Source organism: Chelonia mydas, chromosome 6 (assembly GCF_015237465.2).
Source record: "Chelonia mydas isolate rCheMyd1 chromosome 6, rCheMyd1.pri.v2, whole genome shotgun sequence".
Taxonomy (NCBI): Eukaryota; Metazoa; Chordata; order Testudines; family Cheloniidae; genus Chelonia; species Chelonia mydas.
This window is the reverse complement of record NC_051246.2, coordinates 10,558,216-10,582,283: the sequence shown is the minus strand read 5'-3', so window position 1 is coordinate 10,582,283 and position 24,068 is coordinate 10,558,216. Positions and strand designations below refer to the sequence as shown.

The window sequence follows — 24,068 nt, the reverse complement described above, 5'->3', positions numbered from 1 at the left end:
AGACACCCCTTTTTCTCTCCCTCTCTGTCTCTGGCATCACTCCTAAGAAGCCAAAGGAAAACAGCTATTGGACTTTGGGGGAAGGAGTCCCGACCTGATGAGTTTGGCCAGTAATCTTTCTTGATTCATGTGGTCAGAAATTTTGCTTAAAACTAATATAGTTTGTGAAGTTAGGCACCAGTAAGCGTTTAGCTTTACTTTTCTTGCAGCCGTTTCTGACTTTTATGTCTCATTGCTTGCATTCACTTAAAATCTCTCTCTTTGTAGTTAATAAACTTGTTTTATTGTTTTATCTAATCCAGTGTGTTTAAGTTAAAGTGTTTGGGTAACTCTATTTAAGATAACAGGCTAGTGTATATTATTCCCTTAAAGGAATAACAGACAATATATTTGGACTGTGCAGGTGAGGGCTGGGCACTGAAAAACATACATTTCCGAGGGAAAGTCTGGGACTACGTTGGGGTCACCCTGCTGTATAACCCAGGTTGGTGAAACCCAGGGTGTGACTGGCAGGCTTCAGTTCCACAAACATGTCTGCGAGTGACCTACATGCTGGTGGCTGATTGTGAGCAGTCCAGGTTGGAGACTACAGCAGCAAGGCATTGCAAGGCCCCCCCTAGTCATGGGGGGCAGGTGACACAGCCTCTCACTGGTCTGGATTGTACCCCTGTATGTCACAACTCTGAGCCTCCTTTATTTTCGTGACAATGTCAGGTCAGTAATTGCATTTTAAAAAATTATATTAATTAGGGATTACCTTTCCCCCCACCCCACCTCCTTATGCACTTTGTAGTTTGTATTAGCCCAGATCCCCTCAAGGATAGGCAGCTGCACATATAAGAACTTAAGAACGGCCATACTGGGTCATATCAGTGGTCCATCTAGCCCAGTATCCTTACTTCCAACAGTGGCAAATGCCAGGTGCTTCAAAGGGAATGAACAGAGCAGGCAATCATCCATCCCCTGTTGTCCATTCACAGCTTCTGGAAAACAAAGGCTAGGGACACTCAGAGCATGGGGTTCTCCATTGATGGATCTATCCTCCATGAACTTACCTAGTTCTTTTTTTAACCCTGTTATGGTTTTGGCCTTCACAACATCCCCTGGCAATGACTTCCACAGGTTGACTGTGCATTGTGTGAAGAAGTACTTCTTTTTGTTTGTTTTAAACCTGCTGCCTGTTAATTTCATTTGGTGACCCCTAGTTCTTGTGTTATGTGAAGGAGTAAATAACATTTCTTTATTCACTTTTTCCACACAATTCATGGTTTTATAGACCTTTATCATATCCCCCTTAGTCATCTCTTTTCCAAGCTGAAAAGTCCCAGTCTTTTAAATCTCTCCTCATATGGAAGTTGTTCATTACCCCTCATAATTTTTGTTGCCCTTTTCCGTACCTTTTCGAATTCCAATATATCTTGTTGAGATGGGGTGACCAGATCTGCATTCAGTATTCAAGATGTGGGCATACCGTGGATTTATATGGAGGCAGTATGATATTTTCTGTCCTGTTATCTATCCCTTTGCTAATGGTTCCTAACATTCTATTACCTTTTTTGACTGCCACTGCACATGGAGTGGATGTTTTCAGAGAACTATCCACAGTGACTCCAAGATTTCTTTCTTGAGTGGTCACAGCTAATTTAGACCCCCATCATTATGTATGTATAGTTTGGATTATGTTTTCCAATATCCACTACTTTGCATGTATCAACATTGAATTTCATCTGCCACTTTGTTGCCCAGTCACCCAGTCTTGTGAGGTCCCTTTGTAACTCTTTGCAGTCTGCTTTGGACTTAACTATTTTGAGTAATTTTGTATCATCTGCAAATGTTGCCACCTCACTGTTTTACCCTTTTTTCCAGATCATTTATGAATATGTTGAACAGTACTGGTCCCAGTACAGACGCCTGGGGGACACCACTGTTTACCTCTCTCCAGTCTGAAAACTGACCATCTATTCCTACCCTTTGTTTCCTGTCTTTTAACCAGTTACTGATCCACAAAAGAAACTTCCCTTTTATCCCATGACTGCTTACTTTGCATAAGAGCCTTTGGTGAGGGACCTTGTCAAAGGTTTCTGAAAATTTAAGTATACTATAACCACTGGATCACCCTTGTTCACATGTTTGTTGACCCACCTCAAAGAATTCTAATAGATTTACAAAAGCCATGCTGACTCTTCCACAATAAATCATGTCTAATATCTTAGGTTGGTTTGCCAACTGTGGGGTTTGCTTTACAGTAGGACTTTCTCCTCTTTTCTCCTAATACACCTTGTTTTTAGTTCAGATCCTTGCAGTATTGACATGTGTCTGGGACGTTCATGCAAATTTGGCCTGGGCGAGGTCACCTAGCACCCCACATCGCTGGAAACCCCATCTACTGCCTCACCTGTCCGAAACCCACCCGACATAGGAATCTTAGCCAAACACACAGATCAACCAGTCCTTTCTTCTAACAGGCAGCCAAGGCGAGGGCTGTGGCCTGGAGCTAGGTCTGAGCCCCAGAACCTCACCTGCAGGCTTTCCTTGTGGGGGGAAACGTTTCAGACCCTGGGTCACATCCTGGCCTCACTGCAGTGAATGGCAGACCTCCCACTGGTGTCAATGGATTTCATTTCATGAGTGGAACGAGAAGGGCATAAAATGATAAGGAGACCCCCACAGATTGGGGTCTGTTTCTTGGCTGTTACATCAGTTCCAATGGACTCATACAAAACATATGTAATATAGGGGAGACTCAAGTCCTATCTATCTGCCTGTCTCCACACACTCACCTCTATCGGTTGACCCATACACACCCCTTTATTTATCCATCCATCCAACCCGCCCTCCCCAAGCCCCCACCTATCTATCAGGACTGAACGCTGCTGGGATCTTGCCCCGCTTGTCTCCATTCAGAATGCTGCTGCAAAGATCGCTCTCCTAGCCAGTCGCTTTGCCTGTGTCACCCTTCTCTTTGAATCCCTCCACTGGCTCCCCTTTCTCCAGCGTGTCAGTCACTTTCTCCAGCTGCTTGTCTTCACTGTCAAGAGACTGCAATGTTTATTCCCCATCCTACCTATCATCTTTCATTCAGCACCAAGAGGTCGACTCCCTCCTCTGGTTGGCCCATGATTCAGCGTACTCATGAAATTCGCAAGCCCCTTTGTGCTTTTTCATGTGCTTCCTCTCAGGCTTGGGAGGAGCTCCCCAAAAACATCTGCAAAACTACCTCTTCCTCCTTCTCCTTCAAATGCCTCCTCAAAACACTCCTTTGCTGCAATGCCTATAAAAAACTCGACAACAGTCAGACTGCTGGTGCGCTGAGATCACTGCTGATCCTGTGACCCATTATTAGCTCATTGGTTCCTTTTACTGCCCTGTCTGTCTCTGCTGTCTTTTGCTTTAAACTCATATTGTACGCCCTTTGGGGCAGGGGATGTATTTTTGTTTTGTGTTTGTACAGTGCCTAGCACAGTGGGACCCTGGGCCATGACTGGGGCCCTTAGGAACTACCATAATACACCTCATAGACTTTAAGGCCAGAAGGGATCATCCTGCATGTCGCAAGCCACAGAAGCTCCCCCCCGGCCCTCCCGGAATAGACCCCTAACCTCTGGCTGAGCTACGGATGTCCTCAAATCATGAGTTAAAGACTTAAGTTACAGGGAATTCACCATTTACACTAGTTTAAGCCTGCAAGTGACCAGAGCCCACGCTGCAGAGGAGGGCAAAAAATGGCCCCAGGGTCTCTGTCTGTCTGACCCAGGGGAAAAATCCTTCCTGATCTCAAATATGTCTTCTCTCTTCTGTGTTGTATCTTTTGCTCTCTACACAACAATAATCGGAAGGAATCACAGCTGGGTTCAAAATAACTGTGTTTTCTAAACATACGCTAGAGGGGCATGAGCTCTGGGACTCCTGGTATCCCTCCATCCCTGGATGCCCTCCTCCCATCCTCTCTATTTCAAGGTCTCCCTGCAACCCCCCAAACCCTGCAATGCCAGGGCCTCTGTATGCCCCCTTCCCCTATACCCCCCAATTTCCCTCCCCTCACAAGGGGTTGGGTGCCCCCTGTGAGGGGTTCTCTGTGCCCTCCATTTCCCCATACCAGGATCCTCTATTCTCCCCACCATGCCAGGGCTCTGTCCCCCCCATTTCCTCATCCCCCGTAGCAGGATCCCATTCTCCCCACGATGCCAGAGGCTCTCTCCAGCTCCTGCCAGGGAAATACATCCTGCTGCTCTGACTGCTTACGAAATCAGACATAAGAATACAGAAGTGTCGCCAGCCACACTAGTACTGAACAATTGTGGACTTTCTCATTTTTACCATGTCATTATAAAATTCATCAAATGGAATATAAATATTGTACTTACATTTCAGTGTATAGTATGCAGAGTAGAATAAACACGTCATTGTGTGACATTTTAGTCTGTACTGGCTTCGCTAGTGCTTTTTTGTGTAGCCTGTTGTAAAACTGGGCAAATATCCAGATGAGTTGATGTCCCCCCCCCCCCCGGGAAGACCTCTGCCTAGCCCTGGCTGAGAACCACTGCTTTGGCAAACACAGGTGACTGGGCTCAATACGGAGGCAACTGGGTGAGATTCTGTGGCCCACGCTATGAAGGAGGTCAAGGTAGATGATCAGATTCCTTCTGCCTTAAGATCCATGAATCTGCCCTTCACTTCCGTGACCCTTTCCCTCCCCCTCTTCTCCCTCCATCCCTCTTCTGTCTCTTTTTTCTACTTTCTCTTTCCTCATCCTATTCTCTCCCCATCCCATCCCTCTCAATCACACCCTCTCCTGTCTCGTCTCCTCCCCCTGTCCTGGTGTTGCTCCTTGTGATTTGCTCTTTGCCTGCGGGAGAGCCCAATCAGGGATCCCCCTGCCCGCAGCTCGCTCCTCCTTCTGGGAAAGGTGCACAGAGGAAGCAGGGAAGTGGGCAGACTGGATCGCTGGCTTTCTCCCTGCGTCCCTCCCCAGGCTCCTCCTCCGGTCCCTCTGCCCCCCTCCCGCGCTCTCCCGGCCTGTGCGCGCTGGGAAGCCCCAGGCCGGAGCATGGAGAGGGGCGCAGGCCTGCCGCAGCACATCATGGCCCAGGTGCGCGTCCAAGCCCCGGGGGCCGCGGCCAGCCGGGAGGATCCGTGCCGGGAAGGCTCGCGGAGGCAGCAGGCGGCTGCCGCCGGGGACAGGCTGGCCGGAGGGCGGCTGCTGGACAGCCGCAGCTTGGATGGGATCAGCCAGGCGTACGGGGCCAGCCGGGCGCAGGAAGGGCGCCGCGCCACCATCTCCAGCGCCCTGGAGCTGGAAGGGACGGTCAGCCACGACGGGGACCTCACCCACTTCGTGGCCAACAACCTGCAGCTGAAAATCAAGCTGAGCTCCCGGGGCAGCCTGGAGGAGCCGGAGCCCCCGGGCCAGCCCTTCCCAGGGCTGGGGCGGAGCAAAGCGGCCGACATCCCCCCCATTGACCCCGCGGTGCTGACGGAGCTGGAGCGCCTGACCCAAGAGGTGGCCCACAAAGTGGACCAGATGATGAGGAGCTTGAACGGCAGCATCCAGAACATGACGGCCCTGAGCGTGGGCTACATCCAGACCTACCGGGACGCCGTGGACAGCTTGGGCGAGTCCGTAGACATGAGTATCAAAGGGATGTACACCCTGATGGCCCGCTGCGAGGAGCTGGACCGCTCCATGCAGCCGGTCCACGCCCTGGCCAAACAGATCCGGGAGATCAAAAGGACCCTGGAGATATTCGAGTCACTGTGCAAGTAGCGGCGCTGGAAAACATTTCTCAGCTGCTTTGTTACTATCGGGGGAGGGGGACCGCTGTGCTGGTTGCAAACTCCAAAAGGGAACATGTAATGTGTGTGGTTGTGTGTTTCTTTCATGTCTTGTGCTGCCATAAGCCTGTTACACTAAAAGCAGACACTGCTTTGCCGAGCATGTGTCTGAAAGGGGCTAATGTCCCCTGACCAATTACTTGAAAATTTCCCACCCTCTCTGTTCGTTAGAGGGGATGATGCATGCTCAGGATTTCAAAGGACCCTAAGGGAATGATGCTCTCAAATTCAATAGGAACCCAACTTCAGTGGGAGTTGGGCTGCTTTCAAAATCCCAGCTGGGAAGAATTGTCAGCTGGACAAGGAATAGCAAACTGGATTCCCTCATCTGTGTATTTCACCTTTCCCTGTAAAATAAGAATATTTATACTTAATAAAACCACTCTGCAATTTGCCAAACAACTTAAAATGTGTCCATAGGAAAGAACTTCTGCTATTGAGGCTTCCCGGTGTTATTTTCAAAAGAGCCCAGCATTGCTCTTGCCTTGCTCCCTTTGAAGTCAAGGGGAGGTTTACCTTTCATTTCAATGGGTGAAGAACAAGGCCGGCCCTGAGTGGTTTTGAAATTCCCATGCTCTCCGTATTCAGCAGCTGAGGAGTTTGCCCTACAAGTGGATTTGCAGGGTGCCGGCTCAGAAGCAGATTCTGAATCCTCTCTCAAAACCTCTGATGACTCTCACATTCGCTTCCACATTTAGCAGCCTAACCTGTGACCTATATTAAATATGGAAGAAATGACAGTTGTGTACATATGCTCTGTGGACCTTATACCCTTCAACTGGTTAATTTATTTGTTTTAGTACAGCAGGGCTGCATGTATTTAATATTTGGCATGTGGTATGGAAGTGCTCCTTTCAGTGTATCTGGGGAACAGAAAGAATTAGCTATAGAGCCCCAAAGCCTTCCTCAGTTCCAGAGAGGACCAGGCTATGCTGTATGGGGGGAACTTAATAAAGACAGGAACTTCCTGCTCTCAGCTGTTTCCTCATCTAGAGGTGTTAAGTGACTCTCCTGGCTCTGAGTCTCTCAGCCCCTTGGTGCACTAAGGCATTTCTCTCCTGGTAAGACCCTACCGGAATGGCACACCTCTGTCTGTGCATTGCTAAAGCCCAGGGGAGTCCAGTCTAAAGAGGAGTGGAAGCGGGAGGGGATCAGAGCCTGAACCCCTACTAGGCCCAGAAGGGATCCCCCCCAGCAGCCCAGGGGCAGCCCGGAAGTGGGGGGGGAGGTGCAGCTGGGCCTAACAGAGTCCCCCCCGGTGGGAGCCTGCAAACTGGAGTAGGGCTAGGGTGACCATGTGTCTGATTTTCAACCGGAACACCTGGTTGAAAAAGGACCCTGGCAGCTCCGGTCAGCACCCTCAACCGGGCTATTAAAAGCCTGGTCAGCGGTGCTCCAGGGCTAAGGCAGGCTAGTTCCTACCTGTCCTGGGGCACCACGCTGTGCCCTGGAAGCTGCCAGCAGGTCCGGCTCCTCGGCTGGGGGGCCATGAGGCTCCATGCGGTGCCCCCATTCCGAGCACCGATTCCGCACTCCCATTGGCCAGTTCCCGGCAAATGGGAGCTGGAGGGGGGCAGTGCCTGCAGGCAACAGCAGCGTGCACCATGGAGCCTCCTGCCCCCGCCTAGGAGCCGGAGCTGCTGGCAGCTTCCCGGGCACAGCGCAGTGCCAGGGCAGGCAGGGAGCCTGCCTTAGCCCTGCTGCACCGCTGACCGGGAGCCGCCCAAGGTAAGCCTGGGCCCCAATCTCCTACCTTAGCCCTGAGCCCCCCCAAACCCAAGCCCCCTCCTGCACCCCAAACCCCTCATCCCTGGCCCCACCCCAGAGCCTGCACCCCCAGCCCAGAGCCCATACCCCCTCCTGCACCCCAGAGCCCTCACCCCCCTGCACTTCAACCCCCTGCCCCAGCCCAGAGCCCCCTCCCACACCCTGAACCTCTCACCCCCTCCCGCACCCCAAAACCCTGCCCCAGCCCGGGGAACGTGCGCGAGGGTGGCGAAGAACGAGCCACCGAGGGCGGGGGAACGTAGTGAGCGGGGGGCGGGGCCTCGGGGAGGGGGCGGGGCGAGGGTGTTGGGTTTGGGCCAATAGAAGGTTGGTAACCCGAAGCAGGGCAGCGGGGCGGTGAAACCCCTGGCGACCCCCCGGCCCCGATGGCGGCAGAGGGTCTGTTCCTGGGGGCGGGGCTGGCCGGGGAGCCCCCGGCAGGGACAGCAGAGCCGCGGCCGTGCGCGGGAGGCCCCGTTACACCCGGGCAACGGCATCGCCCTGCGGGGTCTCCGCAGCCCCCCGCCCCCTCTGGCGAGGCATCGGTTACCGGAGCAACCCGACCCCGCACTTCCGGCCTCCAGGGCCGTAGAGCTCGGGGTGGGGTGGGGCAGACAGGCGCTTCCGGTCTGCTCCAGCGAGTCGCGGCTTGGGAGACCGGAAGTGTTTTGTCCCCGAGCATCCCTCGCCTTCGTAAGCGGAAATGCGTACCCGGCTCCTTTCGGTCCCCACGGCGGTCTCTCCTCTCATTGGCCGGTCCCGCGGGGCGGGGCTGGGGGCGTTGCCCTGGGTGCCGGGCGCTGAGACTGTGATGGGCAGGTCAGCGCGCAGGCGCTGTGGCTCTGTTATGGCGGCCGCCGCCGGGAGGAGCGTGGTGTTCGTGACCGGCAACGCCAAGAAGCTAGAGGAGGTGGGTGGGGGGGGCAGGGAGCTGCGCGGATTGGACGGAGGGGGCCACCGTACCGGAGTGAGCACGGTGTCCGCCAACTCCCGGAGGAGGGGCGGGGCCGCCTCCCGCGTGCGGTGCTTCCTCCGGCCCCCGCAGCTAGCCCCGCCCCCTGCTGTCACTGCCCGGCCGCTCCGCGTGCAGCCATCGTTAGGCTCCAGAGTTAACGGCCGGGCGGGCTGTGGCTCGGCCTCCCGCGACCGCAACCGCCGGGACTGTCGCTGCCCTGGGGACGCTCCCGACGCTGAACCTGTCCCCGGACGAGCCCCGTCGGGGGGGCGGGCCCGCTCCCCTGAACCAGAGCCTGGTGGGAGCCTTAGAGCGAATCCCCCCTCGCCATCCCTGGTCCTGGCCAAACGCTGCTCCCATCCGGCGCTGCCCAGCGCCCGCCCTGCTGCCAACTTCCTGCCACCCCCTATAGCGCCTGGGTCTGAGGCGGGTGGCGAGAGCCCCTGTGGCTGGGAGGGATGGGACCAAACTGCCCCCCAGTATCTCACACACTGGGTTAAGTGCTGTCCTCCACCCGCAGAACTTACTGAACAGCCGCTGTCTTGTTCCCAACAGGTCCTTCAGATCCTCGGGGATGCGTTTCCCTACAGACTAGTCGCAAAAAAAATTGACTGTAAGCCCGTGACTTTGTTTCTCACTCGTTAAACAGTAACATTTCAGCAGCCATTGGCCAACCCTCCCCCCGCAATAATCCCTCCTGTTGTTGTTGCAGTGCCAGAATACCAAGGGGAGCCAGACGAGATCTCCATTCAGAAATGTCGGGAAGCAGCAAATCAGGTCATGTCCTTTTCTGCTTTTCCCACTTCCACAGGTGTAAGTCAAAGATGAATACAGATTAATGAAGAGTTTAGGCTAAATGGCCCAGCTGTTACCCACCGCATGACAACCCACCCGTTTGGCACAGGGTTGGTGGGGAATTAAATGGCCATGGACTGACTGGTGCCAACAAAAAGGATGTAGAATATTTGAATATAGCTACAGAGACATTCCAATGGAAGCCCATAGGAGAAAGGGTCATAAACGGGGTCTTCCGCGGCAAAGGCCCTTCCCTGGCCTGATCCCACTGATCTCTAGGACTGAGAGTGAGGTCTGCTCAGTTTCTTTGGCAGAACATTCCTACAACTGGCTCTGTTCTAGATGATTAGTATTCTCGTCTTCCAATCCGGTAGAGCAGGGACATGGTGAAGGGTAGAGTGTCCATCCACAGAGCTCTGGCCTCTCACATCCCTAGAGCAGAGGCTGCCACTGTTACTAGGTACAGTAATTCCTCGCTCAACGTTGTAGGTATGTTCCTGAAAAATGCTACTTTAAGCGAAACAATGTTAAGTGAATCCAATTTCCCCATAAGAATGAATGTAAATAGGGCGGGTTAGGTTCCAGGGAAATATATACACAGTATAAGTTTTAAACAAACAGTTTATAATACTGTACATAGCAATGATGATTGTGAAGCTTGGTTGAGGTGGTGAAGTCAGAGGGTGGAAGAGGGTGGGCTATTTCCGAGGTGATGCCTTCCTGCTAAATGATGAACAAGCACTCCACTGAGCCCTCAAGGGTTAACACGTTGTTGTTAATGCAGCCTCACACTCTACAAGGCAGCATGAATGGAGGGAGGGGAGACAGAATGGCAGACAGAGACACAGTTTGAGAGAGAGAGGCGCATTGCCCCTTAGAGTGGGGTCAGGATACTTAAAGTATACTGCCTGTTTAATGACAGGTTTCAGAGTAGCAGCCATGTTAGTCTGTATTCGCAAAAAGAAAAGGAGTACTTTAAATTGGTTAGTCTCTAAGGTGCCACAAGTACTCCTTTTCTTTTTGCCTGTTTTAAGTAGATCAGCAAATTGAGACAGCAGCTGCTGCCAGCAAGCTCCCTCCTTCCTGATCCCTGTCGTGTGTCCCCCCACTGCTCTGTGGAGATGGGGGGCAGGAGTAGGGGGAGGGGGACACCCTGACATTAGCACCCCTCTCGCCCCGTCCCCCCCACAGGAAGCAGGAGGCTCCCAGGAGTAGCTCCAAGGCAGAGGGCAGGAGCAGCACAAGGCAGTGGGGGGAGGGACAGCTGAACTGCCCGGTATAGGGTGGCTGTTGCACAGGGAACTTAGGCTAGCAGGGAGCTGATGCCGGGGGCTGCTGGTCCACCCAAGGTCCAAGCCCCCACCAGCTAACTGCAACGGGCTGCTCTTCCTGCAAGCAGTGGACAAAGCAGGTGGCTGCCAAACAACGTTATAAGGGAACATTGCACAACTTTAAACGAGCATGTTTTCTAATTGATCAGCAACGTTACAATGAAACAATGTTAACTGGGATGACGTTAAGTCAGGAGTTGCTGTACCTATTGCGGACAGGAGCGGAAAAGCTCCTTAAAAATGTGTGTGTATGGGGGGGCCACTGGCACCACCCATTTCTCCTAGGCCCCACCCTTGCACTGTCCCTTCATCCTGTGCCCCACCCCTGAGGCCTTGCCCCACCTCTTCATTGAGGCCCTGCCCTTGCCCCGCCTTTTCCCCAAGGCCCCACCCTTGCCCCACCTCTTTCCACTAAGAACCCAGCCCCTGCTCGCTCCTTTCCACACGTCCTACGGCCAGTAAAAAGTGGGAGGATGTTGCCCTCCCTCTTTTAAAAGTGATGGGGCTATGGCTGCATGGACCCGTGGTTCCGGCGCCCCTATTGCAGGTACGGGGTCAGTGCCTTTGTTCCCCTCTTATCATTTGGGTGGCAAAGAGGTAGTTCTCCACCAGCCAGTGGCAGGTTGTCATCCAAAGAGCGCAGGTGCAGATTTCTTTCAGACTCAAAAAGCCAGTTAGGCCTCGGGCTCCAATGAAAGCCAGGACTGTGCAAATGCAGCCCCCCGCATGTTAGGTTCCTCCAGCACTGGCCCCCCAATGAGCGCGATACCCATATGAATGCTTTAGATTAGTTCTCCTCAGATTTCTAAAGGAAAGCTTATTCTCTCTGGCGTGGTAGTGCCCCTTTTAACTGCAGGTGTGGAGCACAGGGTTCATCGCGTGTTCTCTTAGCCTCCGATTTAAGGAGCTTTAATGGATGCTGTGTTTTTATGAAGCCTCTAACATCATGTGGAACCATAATGGATTGTAACCTAAAAGGCAGTTTAGGAGAGGGTGCCTTCCCCCTAGATCTAATATTTCTGTTTTTTTTGACTTCCCTCTGCAGATTCAGGGACCTGTTATAGTAGAAGATACTTGTTTGTGTTTCAATGCCTTGGGGGGCCTCCCAGGACCATATATGTAAGTAGGAGTGAATACGCTTGTAGTTCTTTCCTGTACTGCGGTTTGACTGGGGCTGTGGGTTTTTGAGATGTGAGTCCTGGGGGCTCTCCAAATCCCATTAGCAGAACTCTCTTTTCTGTTGTTTGCTGTTCGAGCTCCTGCAGCTTCATCCTGAAGAGCGGGGCAATGGGGAAGGGATTTGTACTCTCCTGGTCCCTGCTTTGCACTTCATGCGTAGTGCATGGGATGGATTGAACAGCTCAGTGAGCCTGATTTACTCCCAGCTACTGGCCCTGCAGAGGAATCCCTGGAGGCTGATCCATGCACTCCAAACTCAGCACGGGCGTCATTTGCAGGGTTGGGCTCTTAAACTGAAATGATGGTTTAAAGTGATTGGACCAAACTCATCCTTTGTGTAACTACCCTGAAGTCATCAGGGGAGGAATTTTGTCCATTCTGCCACTTCAGTAGAGACAGAGCTTCAGAGTTTTGTTAACTCAAATCGCTGGATTTATTTTATTGTATAATGGGACCCTGGAGGCTGCTGTAGTTCAACTGGTAACAAGATTTCTAAATTTAATCGCTCATAACTAAGGCTAAGGTTTAGTCACGGGTATTTTTAGTGAAAGTCATGGACAGGTCACAGGCAGTAAACAAAAATTCACGGGCCGTGACCTGTCCCTGACTTTTATTATAAATACCCTGACTAAATCTTAGCTGCTCTGGAGGGGCCCGAGGGACTGCTGCTTCAGGGGAGCCCCGGGGGCCAATGGCTGACCCCTGCTCTGGCAGTTGGGGCTGACTGCTGACCCCACCCGCTGCTCTGAGGCCCCCCGGGACCACTGCTCTGGGACAGCCCCCAGAACCGCTGCTGCTCCAGTGGCCAGCCACATTGACTGCCCTTCCGGCTGCCCTGGGGCCGGCTGCTCAGGCAGCCCTGGGGCCAGCCCCACCAGCTGCTGCAGCTGTGGAAGTCCTGGAGTTCCCAGAAAGTTACGGAATCCATGACCGAACCGCAGCCTTACTCATAACTCCTCTAGCAAAGTCCTACTATAGCTCTTGGCACTGCTTTTTAGTTTTGCAATTTCTCCACAATTTGCTCTGCTTGTTCAGGTTACTAGGGCAGAAAACATGGAAGGCGGAATGTGATTGTGTACTTCTGTAACTCATCTTTATTTCTTACAACAAAATTGGGCAAATGATCACTCCCCAGATGTGAGTTAATTGGCTTAATGATTCTGAGAGGAGGAAAAAAAATCTTAAAATGAAGGATTTTTTTTACCATCTCACTGCTCATTTGTGGGAATTATGCTTCTGAACATTTGGCCTCTGGAATACTTAGCGCTTTTATAGTTCTCTTTATTTAAAGAGCTCCCAAGTATTTTACAAACTCACCTATGCGAGGTAGGTATTCTTCCCATTTTACAGGGGGGATTGCTACCGCATGGAGACCTTAAGTGATTTCCCCCCAAATTGTACAGCAACTCAGGAGAAGAATCCAGGTGTCTTGGGTCCTCTGCTTTAACCATTAGACTATGCTTCCTCGCTAAAGTATTGAGCATACGTGCTAGGTGGTACGGCACAACAGACTGGCACGTAATCTGAATAGCAAAAGTACTGGAGTAGAATCTTGGGCTAAAGAACCACAGACTCAGTTCTTTAAGAAATAGGCCCCAACCCTGCAATGAACTCCATGCAAGTTGACCCCTAGCCCAGGGAGGAGACCCATTGATTTAGTATGACCCACGGGGGTCTGTAACTTGCTGGCTTGGGGTCTAAGTCTGCATTTCATAATGTTTGTTAATATATAGCCCGGAGTAAGGTTTACTAAACAGCGCAAGTTCAACAGGGATTCATAGTGCTAGGAAACCTGTGCAGAGAGAAATCCGACCTAGAATGTTGCGCTGGACATATTTCCATTGTTGCTGACAATGGCAGAAAATAACCCTGCTCCTGACACTTGTGTTCTCTTCTTACGTTTCAGAAAATGGTTTCTAGAGAAGTTAAAACCAGAAGGTATTTCCCTTCGAATTACTGCTCTGAATGGGATTTGCTGTTCAGAATCACATGCTCCTGTGCAACCTAGCAATAATGTGAAATGAATCCCTTTCCTCTCTGGGCTTTCATGGCTCTGCACTTGACTGGTTGCTTTGCCATCTCTGGGACCGCTCACTTCTCCCCATTCCTCACGGTCTCCATGTGTCCCATCATGTTCTGCCCTTAGCTCCTCCCTTTGCTCCATCTCCACCTTATCAGTGAGTAAGATCATCTGCTCTGATGGCTTCAGCAGCCATCTCTGTGCCGATGATTCCCAAATCTACCTCTCCCATTCTCTTCAGAGTCATATCTGTCTTGGTACTGATGACTGCTCTTCCTAATTGCTCTGTAGTTATCAGTTCAGCATGGCAACACAGTAGTACAACCTTGGTGTCACCCCTCTTTCCTTTCCCCTCCTCACATCTAGACTATTACTGAATCCTGTCACTTCTTTTCCAACCTATCCAAAATCCATCCATCCCCTGTATGTGCCTTCCTGATCTCCTTTTTACTGATCTGATCTTCCTGTCACCCACCTCGTGTCCCTCCAGTACCACCAAACTCCCCTTCTTTGCCTGCTCTTCTGACTACACTCTGGGAGCTCCCTCTCTGCTGCATAATGCTGTCACAAGTATGGACAATGGGAAACAGACTGACCCCAAGTGACAGGAGATGTAACCTTTAGTATCAGATGAATAAAACCATTATCCTAGGCAGTTATGTAGCATCTTATCTAGGCGTTGCAAAACACTTCAAAAACATTCATTAAGCCCCCTTGCAAGGATTCTGTGGAAAACACATGAATAGAGTCCAGGAATCCTGATCACCAGTCTCCTGAAATACCCGTGAGACACCCCATTCCCTACCTAATCCCGGTAATACTCCCTCACCCTTGTGAGTGTGGATGCAGTCTGTGGGAGGCCTGCCACGGGGGCACAAAATGTTATCTGTTTGGGGTTCCCCCTCCCCTCGCTCGTCGCAGATTGCCTCTTGTCAGTTGTGCTGTGTGCCGAATGAAACGTGGAGATGATGGAATCCTTCTTTTGTTGCTTAGGTCTGTACAAGCTGTTAGCGGGGTTTGAAGACAAGTCTGCTTATGCTCTTTGCACCTTTGCATTCAGCACTGGAAACCCGGAGGACCCGGTGAAGCTGTTCAAAGGCCAAACTTGTGTAGGTATTCAGATCACTGTGCAAAAGAAGCCTCTGCAGATGGGAGTGAGGGGGCTTGTAACGTGAGTCCGTTAACAGCACTAATTCGCATGGGGCTCATCTTGGCCACCTACATCCATATTTAGTTACCTACATAAATGGCCTGATTTTTCCAGGGTTGCTGAGCCGCTGCAACTCCCAAAGACTTCAGTGGGAGATGTGGATACTCAGCACGTCTGGAGATCGGGCTACTCATCGTGGTGCCGAGGGGCACCTGAGTTTGAAAACGTTGGTTGAAGGTTCTGAGTGATCCTCCAAGTTCTCTTGTCTCCACTCCTGAGCCTGGTGGCTCTTCAGCCGTCCAAGCCCTTTAATGCTAGGAGCAGAATGTGTGGCTGCACCGTTTCAATGAGCTGGTAGTGGTGCTCCAAGCCCCATCACTCAGCTGCACATAGTTAACCCTTTCCTCAGATGTCCGTCGTTCCAGACCCTATCGTTTTCATTTGGATATGTGGTTGCTCTTCTCCGAACTCCCTCTAATATGGCTACATCTTGCTGGTACTGAGAAGCACAGAAGTGACCGGCCTTCTCCCACCATCCATGCCCAGAGTTTTCTCCAGCCAGCCTTAAATCTTGTTGCAGTTGCTCTCTCCTGCTCCTATGTCTGTTTGCTAGTTTATCCTTTAAACAGTCAGGAATTCTTACTGGGGGCGGAGTCCTGAAGCCTCAACGCCCTGGGGTGTGTATGTTGAGCAGGCCTGCCAGGGGAAGGTGGAGAGCAGTGCAGGAGGTCTCTCTGCCTACGGCATGGACGTAAGAAGATGGAGCACTAAACCAAGAAGTCCTAGTTGTTTACCTTGGCCTTGTTTTGCGGGAATGCTAAACAATCTTGTAGCTTTTGGTGGTTTCACAAAGCAGAGGTCTAAAATGTAAGAGGTTCATTTTTCCACGTGTAATGATCTGGAATGTAAATGTGGCAGAGCAGTGCTGAGAAAGAAACCTCTTATTTCTTCTTCCTCCTCGAATTGGCAGGGTCGCATTGTTGAACCCAGAGGCCCCAGAGACTTTGGCTGGGATCCTTGCTTTCAGCCTGACGGTTATGACCAGACGTAAGTGACTCTTTGCCTTTAATTCTTTACTTAAGAAAATCAAGAAACCAAAGGTTCTGTTAATGCATCAAGTGGAACGCACTTACAGTGAACTCTGCCAGAGAGAAGTTGAGATGGGCTTAAAGCAGAATTTTACATCTGGACAGCTTTGACCATGGGGGACGTGGCTCGGAACCTCACAGCTCAGACTGTCTCAAGCCTGTAGGGCAGAAGACCTGAGTATGCAGCGTGTTTCTAATGAACTGTTTCCCACCCTAGGACTCCTCACAGACTTTGGAGAGATGCAGGGACGGTTCTGCTCTTGTTTCTAGTAGCTGCTGCTAGTTAGTGGACTGTTGTAGGAGTCAGATATGGTTTTTATTGACTCTGACTTTAAGTGAGCTGCATCAGCCTGCCTAGAGTAGTGTTGTTAAATAAATGGACAGAGGTGGCCTTGCACTAGGGCAAATGACTGCACAAGTCCAGGACAATGGAGACCCAGGCCCAGGGTCTGACTCTCCTTTGGGAACTGAGCTGCACTCAATTCCTTGCCCTCTGAATAAGATGACAAAGGGCTCAGTGAGTTAAGCCTGGCAAGAGAGCCTGCTTGACTCCCAAGTAGAAATTATGTGACAAAAGGTTGGTGCCGAAGTAAAGCCCAGAGTCAACAGAGGGCGCCCTAATCTGCACGTACAAAGCAGGCCAAGGGAACCACTTCTGCAAAGGAGAGTAACAGCTACAGAATGCACGTATCTGGTCTGTCACCAGCGGCATCTCTAAGGCCTGGCATTACACTAGCCAGTGAAGGGAGCGGTCTCAGCTTCTCAACAGGCCGCTGGAACTCAGGAGCACGCAGTTACCAAGCAAACCATGGTTTAGACTCTTGGTTGGGATTTTGGCCATTCCTGTTTTCTCCTCCTCCCCAGGTATGCCGAGCTGCCCAAGGCAGTGAAGAACTCCATCTCTCATCGCTACAGAGCACTCAAAGAGCTCTCCGGCTACTTCAGTCAGCAGAACAACCCAGCAGAAGCCACCTCCACTCCCAGTTAGGCTTCCGGTGTCTTGGGCTACGTCCACACTGCAATAAATACCCCATGGCACCGAGCCTCGGAGCCCGGCTTGATTGACTCAGGCTCGCGGGGCTTGGGGTGTGGGACTAAAACTTGCAGTGTAGTTGCCTGGGCTCGGGCTGGAGCCTGGCTTTCGCTGGTTTTCGGAGCCTGGGCTCCAGCCTAGTCTGAACATTTCCAGTGCCATTTTTAGCCCTGCAGCCCGAACCCCATGACCCCAAGTCAGCTGACCCAGGCCAGCCACGAGTCTCTGATTGCAATGAAGATGCGCCCTTGGGGACACCAGACTTTTACAGAGAGTTGTACATGAGATGTGGGGTCCATTTGTGGTTGTCTGTACTGTCTATGTAGAATAAAGCTGCCCACTTTAAAACCGGGATGGTTTTCTGCTTCCTTTTGTTGCTTCTGAGGAGCCTGAAGAAGCCAGTGGGTCTACAGTGATTTTTAGGGGCTGAAGTGCACTGGATACAGAGTCTGGTGTTCGCGTTATCCCACAGCTTGTCCCAGGCCGGTGGTGTTTGTGCAGCTCACCCTGCCTCTTCTGTTCTCCCCTATGCTGTTGCCCTATCAACAGGATTTTTTTGGGTGGTGATGGGAAGATCAGTCAGTTGGTCGTTGCACAAGATCAGTGGGAAAAATGACGATCATTTCCCCTTTGTGTATTGTAATCCTGATGGCTAAAATGCCTGTGAAAAGTATCTGACAGCTTGTCTAATGACATGAAAGTGTGATGCAAAGGTCACTACCACATCCAGATTAAATTTACAGCGCTAGTTTGCTGTGTACTTCCCATCACCACCCCTTCCCACCCCCTCCTCTGAGCCTGCTGTGCCCTTGCGCCTCCCCCCTGCACCTCCACCACCTTTGCCTTTATTTCTGTCTTTCCTGAACAGCACATACCACAGGCGCTGACTTTGTCATTTTCCACGGGGTGGTTGACCCACGCTCCGCTCCAGAGCTGATCCCACCCCTACTCTGCCTCTTCCTGTCCCCGGTCAGCCTATTCCTGCCATGTTCTGCCCCTCCTCCGAGCACCTCCTGCCCGCTGCTGAACAGCTGATCGTGGTGGGCAGGAGGCACTGGGGCGAGGGGGAGGAACTGATCAGCGGGGCTGCCAGTAGGTGCTGAGTACCCACCATTGTTTCCCCATGGGTGCTCCAGAGAGTCAGGACCTATGGCACATGCCCTTCAATAGCTGTACTCCACTCATGACTAGTCCACCATGTTTCTGTTATCCCTGTAATACCTGGTTTCCCTTCCTGCGTCAGTAGTTCTAATTCATCTGTTTTGTCACCCAGGCTCTTGCATTGGTGTACAGACATCTTTGTGGTTTCTGCTTGGCTTTGCCCAGATTCTTCACCTGATTAGGAACAATCATTCTACTGCCAGTATCATCTACCTGACTGTTAGTATCATTGGTATTGGCACTACCTTTCCTCTTGATGTCCATTCTCTTCCCCTTTGTTGTTCCTTTCTCCATTGCTGTATCCTCTTTTACTTGATTTTCCTCCCACTAGTATTAGACTCGGGCGTGGAGATTCCGTGAGCATCTCCCAACGGTCTCCCCAGAATTCCTAGTTTAAAGCTATTTGAATCAGTTGTGCCAACCTCCATCCCAGAAGTCTATTTCCCTCCCTATTCAGGTGGAGTCCATCCCAGGAGAACAGACCTCTGCCCGTGAATTCCTCCCAGTGGTCGAATATCCCAAAGACCTCCTTATAGCATCATTGCCTGAGCCATCTGTTGATGATCATGATCTTCTCTCCTGCTCTTGGGACAGGTAGAATCTCACTGAAGATCACCTGAGCCTCCATTTCTTTAAACGTCTTCCCCAGCCTGGCCTAGCCTCCCTTGATGCGTTCCAGTGGGAAACTAGCCGTATCTTTTTTTTCCTCACACGAAGGACAATCTGTGTGTCCTCATTACATAAAGGGAGCCCCATACAATATACCCAACAGAGATTCCTGCCCTTTTATGATGAGGGAGCCCAATGCAACCCTTCTGCCAGGGGGAGCCAGCAGCAACAGGGCTAGGTTCAGTATCTAGGGGTTCCTCTTAACAATACAAAATAGAACTGGCTTAAACCCTCATCCAGTAATCTGGGAAAATTTAACACCACCCGTGGGTGCCTCTAAGACAGAGGTTCTCAACTGTGGTCCACCGTTTGTTCAGGGAAAGCCCCTGGCATGCTGGGCTGGTTTGTTTATCTGCCACGTCTGCAGGTTCGGCCGATCGCTGCTCCAGGCCAATGTGGGGCGTGGGCCGAGGGATGTGGTGGCCGCCCTTCCTGCAGCCCCCATTGGCCTGGAGCGGCGAACCGTGGCCAGTGGGAGCTGCAGTTGGCTGAACCTGGGGACGCGGCAGGTAAACAAACTGGCCCGGCCTGCCAGGGGCTTTCCCTGAATAAATGGTGGACCACAGTTGAGAACCACTGCTCTAAGAGGCAATACTTCCGCTCTCACAAGCACTGAGTTTGTGTCCAACAAAAGAGAATTTTTAATAAAAGGGAAAGGGAACCAAACGGTAGTTTGGGAAAACACCACTAGCACATTCAAGAGCATGTGCCCATAAGCAAAATCTAATCCCCACAGCGTGCTGGCCACTGTCATTTGTCTCAGTTTCCCACCATGCAATGGGAACGTGTAATAAAGGAATGTCCCTTTAACACATCACTCCCTTCTCCCTTTGCTGAAGCCCTCTCATGATTGTCTGTCCTTGGTTAACAAAAAACTCAGAGATGTGTTCACAGGGGTTCTAGGGTTGTCAGCTTTCTAATCGCACAAAACCAGACACCCTTGCCCTGCCCCACCCCTTCTGCGAGGCCCCGTCCCCACTCTCTCCATCCCCTCTCCCTCTGTCACTTGCTCTCCCCCACCCTCACTCACTTACTCACTCATTCATTTCACTGGGCTGGGGCAGGGGGTTGGGGTGCAGGCGGGGATGAGGGCTCTGGCAGGGGGTGCAGGCTCTGGGGTAGAGCCGGGGATGATGGGCTTGGGGTGTAGGAGGGGGATCTGGGCTGGGGTTGAGGGGTTCAGAGAATGGGAGGGGGTTCGAAGCTGGGGCAGGGGGTTGGGGTGCAGGAGGGGGTGTGGGGTGCAGGAGGGAATTTGCATGTGGGAGGGGGGTCAGGGATGGGGCAGAAGGTTGGGATGCAGGAGGGGGTGCTGGGTTCAGGCCTCAGATCTTGCACCAGGCCCAGTGCTCCAGGCTCTCTCTACTACAGCTTCTGGGCTAGCTCCTGCTGTGCCTTAATAGCGCTTGTAACTACTATTTGTTTCCTCATCTTTAGATTGTGTATTAATTATATTGATTACTTAAGAATCCCCAGTTATCACTTTGAGGGTTGACGGGTTCTTGCCCCAAGATCAGGCCCAGTATTTATTATATAGTTGGGAACCCCGATGTGCACAGTTGCAACACTCACACTATAGGAACTCTTTTATATTTACAAATATAGTTTATTAATACATTTAACATAGTCACAAACACTCCAGCTCAGTAAGATAGAGATACTACAGAATGTACCTCTGCACTTCCATATACTCTCACCATCTCCTGTAGAACAACCTGCAGCGTTAGTCATCACCTTCCTCATCACCATCACTGTCCTCCTCATCACCAGTGGCCATCACTCTGTCACCTCCCAAGGACTACATCTCTCGCTCCTACTGCCCCTAGGCTGGGATTCCGCTTTTATAATACGTTGTGCTGACACCGCTATGTTTGATGCATATTCAGTAGGGGATTTTCCCCCTTTTTCTTATTTGTATTTCCTCGCCTTACTAATGTTGGAGTGTCTTTTTCCTATTGGTCAGTATATCAGTGATCACAGCTTATTATCATATATGTCAATTCGTTACCATGGCCCTTTTGTGATTAGGGATCACATTTGTTATTTCTGTCCTAACTGGTTATTTCAGTTCTTTCCAAGTTCTAAGTTGTGGTGTACCAGTTAATTTTAACCTGTTAATTTTAAAAGGGAATGAATTTAGGAAAGCCCCTATGCCAACCTACTTCAACGCATCCTGTATGTTAAAGGTCGCAGCCATACCTGGACCTTATGCTTTAGCTCATCACCATCTATCCAGGTGAAAAGTCCCAAACATATGTATGCTAACTTTGCCTTAGGTCAACAAACAGGATGTGGCCTGCAGGTCCCTTGTGTTAGAGCCAAAATATACTCTAATATAAATCTATAATAATATAACAAATAATCACACCCATAAAAAAATAAGAAACTTATAAGAAAAGATATATAGGCAAGCAGCCATTTATAATAAGGCTCCTTCATGGGCTCCAGGTTTGTATAATTTTTGGTGGTGGCCAGAATGGGTCCAAGACCTGTCCCTGTAGCAGGGCACTGATTCACCGGCGCGGCGCCTCCTGTTGGTTGTCTGGGAATTAGCTCCTTTTTTGCCTCGGAGCGCCCTCTGCTGGCCAGTGGCTCGCCTGATCAGGCCCCGTGTCCCTACCAGACCCCAGTGCCCCTTTACCTCGGTGTTCTGCCCTAGCAGTACCCCCACTCTGGGTCTTCCTTCCCAGGGGGATCCCCAGCGCTCTGTGCCTGCCTTGCCTCAGTGGCTACTGCCAGTCATCATCTAGCCCCCTCTCACTGGGGCAGACTGTAGTCTGTAATGGCCACTCATCATTGGCAAGGGGGATTAGGACCAGCTGCCTCTGCCAATTCCCAGGCTGCCCCTCTGTAGCCCCAGTACTTTTGTAGGCCTTCAACAAGGCCTTCAGCCTGGGGAGTTGCCAGGCTGGAGCTCCCCAGCTCCTCTTGCCTTTCCCCAGCCCTGCTCTGCTTCAGGTACCTCGCTCCCAGGCAGCTAGCCGGTCCCACTACAGCCACACCTGGGGCCACCTACCTCTCCAGCCTCCCTCAGTTGGTCTTAATTCCTTTTACCTTGGAGTGGGGCAGCTGCCCCACTACAGTCCCCCACACCTTCCTTGTAAGCCGATATATAGCCTTACTCCTGTCCACCCCACCTCCACAGCTGGGGCCGGGAGCAGGGCCATGTCTCTGGGAGGGGGGACCCAGACAGGAGAAAGGGGGATGAGGCTGTGGCCACAGCTGGGACCCCGAGTGTGGGGCGGGAGTGGAGCCCCAGCTGGCAGCCAAGCCCTGGGCGCAGGTCTGGCAGTGGGTCTCCGGGCGGCAGCTGGGACCCTGTGTAAAATGTGTCCACATCCCTAGTTCCCGCGCCTATGAAAATAAGGTTAAGCGTGCCTTTCAAGTTGATGCTCAGTGGACAATTATGAACAGAGATATTGTTCACATCAAAATGTACGTAAAATATGAGCCCAAACATTGGTGGAGCTGGGCCCATGTTCCTGAATATTGGTGGAGCACGGGCACCACAGGCCCATAAAACTTGCCGCCTATGGGCTCCTTTACATCACTGGTAACGTAGGGGCCTTAAAACTTTCACAGTTTTAAAGCTTCTGGGGGACTTGACTAAGAATGGGAACAGTTAACTAACAATAGGAACATTAACAATGTTACTACATAGACAGGCTGCTACATTTCTGCCTCAGAGAATGAGATCAATTAACTATCAACAGCAACTTTAACTGTTACGGCACAGTCAGGCTGCTACATTTGTGCCTCAGAATATGAGACCAATTAACTAAGTGGCAGGCTGCTACATTTCTGCCTCTAGCCGACCTTGTGCATAATAAAAAGCCCTACCTTTCTATGCCAGTGAGCTGCAGTAGCCCACGTACATCCAGCCCCGGCCTGCCTCCCCACGGTGATCAACCACGCAGGCACGCACGCCCAGCCCCCCTCCCGTTTCTGAGGCTGCTCCAGGAACGCTGGAACAGACACGCTGCCGGGGAAGAGACGCGTGTCCCCTGGCAGATTTTTTTTTGCGTTTTTCTGCACAGGGAGGCACAGAAAACTGCGGGCCACATGAATTCTGCGCCCGCGCAGTGGCGCAGACTTCTGTCAGGCGTAAAGTCCGGCGTGGACTTTGGGCGCGTACTTGGCTTGCGAGCCCGTTCTGAAGCCTGTGCTGTGCTGGAGTACAGGCCATGTGTGGCCAGCAGACCTCGGTGCCACACAGGGGGCAGCAGGTGACCCCCCCACCCTCTTGGTAGGGTGGCACAGCCATTGGTTGTGGGAAGGGGGTGCTGTGGCTGTTACAGAGGGGGACAGGGGAAGTTCTTGCCGTGGCCGTTAGATGCGGGAAGAGGGAGGTGGTCGCTGTGGCCGTTATGGGGGGGGACAGGGGGGAGGCGGGCGCTAGAGCCCGTGGCCCGCAGCACAGCCTTCATCCCCCGCCGGCTCAGCACCGGCTGGCAGAATAGGCAGCAGGGCACAGCCCCAGCCCGGTCCTGGTGCGAGGGGCCGTGGGGGCTCTGGACCAGAAGGGTCTGTCCCTGGTCTCTTCCCCAGGAGAGGTGACGGGGCTCCCCGCTGCTTTGAGCGCCCCCAAGCCCCCCTTCGCTGATCCCAGCCCCCCCCCACTCAGGATCCTTGCCCCAGGGGCTGCTCCCCCCAGCTGCCCCCCCCCCCGGACACTGCCCTATGCCCTCCCCCTCCCGCCAGCCTGGGGGGACACGGACAGTGCAGGCCGCTGAGAGCTTCCCGCGCGGCTCGCTGCCCCGGCCAATAGGGGGCGCGGCGTGTCCAGCTGTCCGAGGCACGTGTCCTCACCCCGGCCGGGGCGGCGATGCCTGGGCCGTAGAACGCTGCTATTGGTTAGCAGGCTTGTCATTCCAGTCTCCTCTCGGCTGCCGATTGGGGGAAGCCGAGGAGGGTGGCGGGAGGCTCGGTCCCCGGCTCCCGGGGACTTGGCCGCGCGGCGCTGCCGGTGAGAGCGCGGGGCGGGGCTGGGGGCGGCGGCGGCGGCGGGTTTCCCATCCCCCCCCGCCCCATGCCACGCGCCCTGTCTGCATGGGGTCGTTGCCGCTGCAGAGGGGAGGCGGGCGCCGC

The 24,068-nt window shown here is 52.4% G+C and overlaps 4 protein-coding genes across 10 annotated transcripts in view; all 4 read left to right on the top strand.

The window, feature by feature from the left end:
- The window catches only part of LOC119566362 (zinc finger and SCAN domain-containing protein 2), a 558,782-nt gene that overhangs the window by 401,871 nt on the left and 132,843 nt on the right, over positions 1–24,068 (top strand). The window lies entirely within an intron of this gene.
- Positions 4,527–6,866, top strand: BORCS6 (BLOC-1 related complex subunit 6). The gene has a single exon (XM_007069659.4). The coding sequence runs from the start codon at positions 5,048–5,050 to the stop codon at positions 5,762–5,764; it is 717 nt and encodes a 238-aa protein (XP_007069721.2). The 5' UTR covers positions 4,527–5,047; the 3' UTR covers positions 5,765–6,866.
- On the top strand, positions 7,934–17,502 carry ITPA (inosine triphosphatase). Of its 4 annotated transcripts, none has more exons than XM_037899132.2 (8): positions 7,934–8,509; positions 9,110–9,167; positions 9,267–9,367; positions 11,726–11,799; positions 13,766–13,797; positions 14,873–14,988; positions 16,000–16,076; positions 16,982–17,502. In XM_037899132.2, the coding sequence occupies exons 1-8, from the start codon at positions 8,303–8,305 to the stop codon at positions 17,103–17,105; spliced, it is 789 nt and encodes a 262-aa protein (XP_037755060.1). In that variant the 5' UTR covers positions 7,934–8,302; the 3' UTR covers positions 17,106–17,502. The 4 variants fall into 4 exon arrangements, with proteins under 4 accessions (XP_037755060.1, XP_037755061.1, XP_043405176.1 ...); XM_037899133.2 differs by having other exon boundaries at positions 8,269–8,509; positions 9,267–9,331; XM_043549241.1 differs by having other exon boundaries at positions 8,269–8,566; positions 9,267–9,331.
- The window catches only part of LOC102937449 (zinc finger protein 585B), a 31,120-nt gene continuing 30,926 nt past the window's right edge, over positions 23,875–24,068 (top strand). For 2 of the 3 annotated variants that reach the window (XM_037899055.2, XM_043549186.1), the window contains exon 1: positions 23,875–23,946. The gene's annotated coding sequence lies outside the window, so the exon portion shown is untranslated. The remainder of the gene's footprint in view (positions 23,947–24,068) is intronic. The other variant, XM_043549190.1, reaches the window with a different exon arrangement.